Source organism: Branchiostoma floridae, chromosome 9 (assembly GCF_000003815.2).
Source record: "Branchiostoma floridae strain S238N-H82 chromosome 9, Bfl_VNyyK, whole genome shotgun sequence".
Lineage (NCBI taxonomy): Eukaryota > Metazoa > Chordata > Leptocardii > Amphioxiformes > Branchiostomatidae > Branchiostoma > Branchiostoma floridae.
This window is the reverse complement of record NC_049987.1, coordinates 6,595,936-6,600,184: the sequence shown is the minus strand read 5'-3', so window position 1 is coordinate 6,600,184 and position 4,249 is coordinate 6,595,936. Positions and strand designations below refer to the sequence as shown.

At 43.3% G+C, this 4,249-nt stretch overlaps 1 protein-coding gene across 1 annotated transcript in view; it reads left to right on the top strand.

The window, feature by feature from the left end:
* The window catches only part of LOC118422862 (myosin-7-like), a gene marked incomplete in the record, with an annotated part of 22,564 nt that overhangs the window by 10,866 nt on the left and 7,449 nt on the right, over positions 1-4,249 (top strand). The window contains 9 exon segments of the mRNA XM_035830677.1: positions 192-273; positions 695-868; positions 1,285-1,493; positions 1,804-1,927; positions 2,139-2,225; positions 2,525-2,670; positions 3,016-3,106; positions 3,365-3,508; positions 3,917-4,048. Of these exon segments, the coding sequence (XP_035686570.1) occupies positions 192-273; positions 695-868; positions 1,285-1,493; positions 1,804-1,927; positions 2,139-2,225; positions 2,525-2,670; positions 3,016-3,106; positions 3,365-3,508; positions 3,917-4,048 (1,189 nt within the window).

Sequence of the window (4,249 nt, the reverse complement as noted above, 5' to 3'; positions counted from 1 at the left end):
CGCTGACTTCTTTGCATGTCGGACACAATTAACAGGTCCAATATCCCCATCCACCTCGATAAAACATGCAAAGCAAAACCGTCTATACACATATATAAGATCGTAGCTAATCTGTCATTAATGTATAAATGAACAGACTAGTATATGTATATTTTTCTGAACGAAGATCTGTTGTGTTGAACCCTCTCCAGGGAAGCCAGGCAGATTCTGCAGCGGAACGTCCGGAAATGGCTTAAGCTCAGGACGTGGGAATGGTGGAAGCTGTACGTGAAGGTACGTGTCTATTTTCCTCACGTCTCTGTTCTTAATAGTGTTGATAGATTGATCCAGATAGCCTTTTCGATCCAGCAAGGAACAGTATATTACAGTAGCCAGTGACAATAGAAATATGCGTTTACCGATCTTAAATACTAAGCCAATTTTCATCGCCAAAATCCTTCTTAATCTTAACTTGAAAGTCCATGTCTTTAATTCAAAAAGACTAAACCAAAGTGTTGTAATATACAGCGTATTTAGGTCAAGTGATGTTTTCAATTAATAGCACGTCCATTCTCATACCAGTACCTGATGCTGCTTTACAATCATTCTCTGTCACTCCCTACGTCTATAAAGTTGCCTTTCAAGTTCTTATTTCCTCCGCTTCACACAACTTCTAATGTTTTGAATGGTAATATATGAAAGTAATTGATTACAGATCAAGCCCCTCCTGCAAGGGTTCCGCACGGAGGAAGAGCTGCGTGCCAAAGAAGCCGAGCTAAATGAGCTAAGAGAGAGGTATCTGGAAGAGGAGAACCTGCGGAAGGCGCTGGAGAGGAAGTGCACGGCCCTGGAGCAGCAAAGCAACGACATCCAGAACCAGATGCACGCGGTAAGGGACGCTGGAATAGTCAAGAGCAAGGGCAATAAAGTATCTGCTCTCACGTGCTTATGATATAGGTATTATCTGCCATATTCAATGCACTGGCTAAACCTAGAAGTCATATTTGAATTTACATGTACATTCGACGACAACGTTATCATGACATGAACATTTGCAAACAGGTTTAAGCCTTTCGGAAGAGCAAATCAACGACATCCAAATACACACTGTAAGGAACATAACGGAAAATGGTTACATGACAACATAATGATGAGAATATCAAGAAGTCATGATTTAGGAAAACATTGCAACGACGACGATATTCAAGACAAAAGGAACCCAAAACATCATTGTTTTTTCTATCTAAATTATGTAGTCAAATACAGCCATTTATCATCATTGCATGCGTTATTTCTTCTTCCCAGATGCACGATCTCCAGGAGGACCAGGAGGAACGCTACGCCATGCTGGTGAAGAACAAGGCGTCTCTGCAGCAGGAAAATGAAGAGATGAAGGAGAGCCTGGACGAGCTGACGGAGTCCAACCTCCAACTCACACAGGCCAAGAAGAAACTGGACGGAGACAACGAAGAACTTAAGAAGGACGTGGACGACTTGGAGACGAGTCTTGCAAAGTGATCACGAACTCTTTCAGTTAATATTCATGAATGAGACGCAATCAGTGTGGGCGTATCTCTGCTTTGAATTGGAACCACAATTCTTTGTAAACGATGCTCGCATTTGTAATATTCTCGACAGGTTGTCGCTGGGACAGTGTCCAAATACAGTGTTTAAGAATGAATAAAGACGATAATCAAATGATGACCATTCATGTCGTACAGCAGACACACTACATGGCATATCGTAGCTTTACTCTGATTGAAAAGGAAGCATGATCGTACTGTAGACGTCAAAATTATAACATGTACCAAAACGTCATTTCAGAATGGAGAAAGACAAGAAGGCTGCTGAGGAGAGGGTTCGCAGGACGGCGGAGGAACTGTCCGAGGCCGAGAACAACATCAAACGACTGAACAGGGAAAATAAGCAACTCCGAGAACTCCAGGAGGTGAGAGCACCACCGTTATGTACCGCAGTACCGTGGATTGGTAACGTTGATATACCACGCAGTAAAAAGGCCCATAAATTCAATGTCCGTTGTATCTATCAATTTCGTATTGACATATCAACAGAAAGACTTACACAGACACTTTACACCGAACCTTCCAGTTTCATGTGCGTCGGTTCTGTTTATGTCGACATGCCCCATTTTTCCTTAGCAAACCCTGGTGGACCTACAAACAGAGGAAGAGAAAGTCAACAACCTGACAAAGCTCAAGAACAAGCTGGAAGAACAGCTCGAAGATGTAAGGGCAAATTCGTTCATTATTGTTAATTAGATCATACTAGGCAGCCGAAAGATACACATGTATAATTTCAACAGATAACCAATACTCCAGGTTGTTTGTGAAATATTCGCCAGACTGTTTGGTTGAGCCTGGAGGATACAGACCTGTTGATGTGCATTTATACAACGCCATGGTTCCAGATACGCATTCAAGTTTACCTGGCGACATTAACCATCCAATATGACAGACAACATGTATGTGATGGTCACGTGAGTGCAAACACTCCGAATAAGGAAGTTGTAAATCAATATTTCTAGATGGAGGAGAGTTTCCACCGCCAGAGGAAGTTCCGTGTCGAGGCTGAACGTGACAAGAAGAAATTGGAGGACCAACTAAGGAAGAACATGGACTCCTTAAAGAATATGGAAAGGGCCAAGAATGAACAGGAGGATAAGATAAAGAAGTAAGGCAGTCTCTATAATCTATGAACTCGTTACTACATTTGTGTATTTGATTAAAGCGAACGATGAACAAAAATGTGAACCAGTTTTCCAGCTGATTATTTCTTGTGCAAACCTATGGTGACGGTAACAAAACACCGTGTAGGATATTGATGTCCGAAATTGTGTATCTATTGTTTAAAAGGTTTCTTCAACACAGCCAAGGGTTAATACGTGAAAAACGTAGCCACTGACGTATCGACGCTGGACTGACTGCCAACTCGCCCAGGCTGAAATGATCAGGTCTACTTGAAACGCCTAGGCTAGGTGTACAGTCAGTGGTTTATCAACCAATATTTAACTTCCAGGCGGGAGTTTGAGATCGGAGCGTTGAACACCCGACTGGAGAGCGAGCAGAGTCTGGTGGCGCAGCTCCAGGCCAAGATCAAGGAACTCATGGTGAGGTCATGAGGTGTTCTCTTAAGACATGTCTTACGTGATTTAAAGAGACGATGACACCATCTTTTTTCTTTCCAATGTAAAGTGCACATAAAGTAAGGATAGCTTGATGAAATCACATTGACCATTAAAATACATCATAGGAAAGCTTTAAAACTGACATCCTTGGCATTCTAGATTGAAAATGTTCTGCTTGGTAGCTAAAATTCCTTCAAGGTGTTTCCTAGTGAGTAATAAACCACTGATCTCTACCGTCAGGTCCGAATAGAGCAGCTGGAGGCGGATCTGGAGGCCGAGCGGAACGCCCGCACTAAGGCGGAGAAGGCGAAGAACGAGGCGCAGCATCAACTGGACGACATCGGGGACAGGCTGGAGGAGTCGGCTGGGCAGACTACAGCACAGGTGGGGCATGCTTACCTACAACTGCACCTTTACCTGTCCTTTATCTGCACCTGCACATGTCCTGTATCTGCACCTGTACCGGTACCTGCACCTGCACCTGCACCTTCACCTTCACCTGTACCTGTCCTATACCTGCACCTGCACCTATACTTGTGTCCATTCAGCGCTCTCTCACTTATATGTAGCCCACCCTATATATGTATCATGAAAAAAAAATTTTACAGCGATATACACTAACCTTGTATCTCCTGTGATATTGATAATTCAGTTATTAATTCAGTTATGTGAAAGCTTAGTCAGTCGTCAAAGCTATCTTAAGACGCAGGCTTCCAGACTAGAAGAAGTTCCTGTGTACGTCTACCAAGTAAAAGAACGAAGATGACAATCTTACCTTACATTCCTTGACAGACGGAGTACGCCCGTAAGCGCGAGGCGGAGATCCTGAACCTGAGGCGGGACATGGAGGCCGCCAGCGCGCTGCACGACACGAACATGGCGGACCTCAGGAGGAAACATGCCGACCAGCTAAGGGAGCTGCAGGTGAGTACGGAACACGATACCGTCAATCAATCAATTAATCTATTGGACACCCACTGACAAATTCTACTTCTAATACTTCTTAACAGTAATTCTAGGAAACTACAAAAATATATGTATTCGAAAACACATTCACTATAGACGTGAGTATTGGAATTCAGCATTTGCTACTGTCATACAGAAGCATGCAGTAGTATTTGGTGT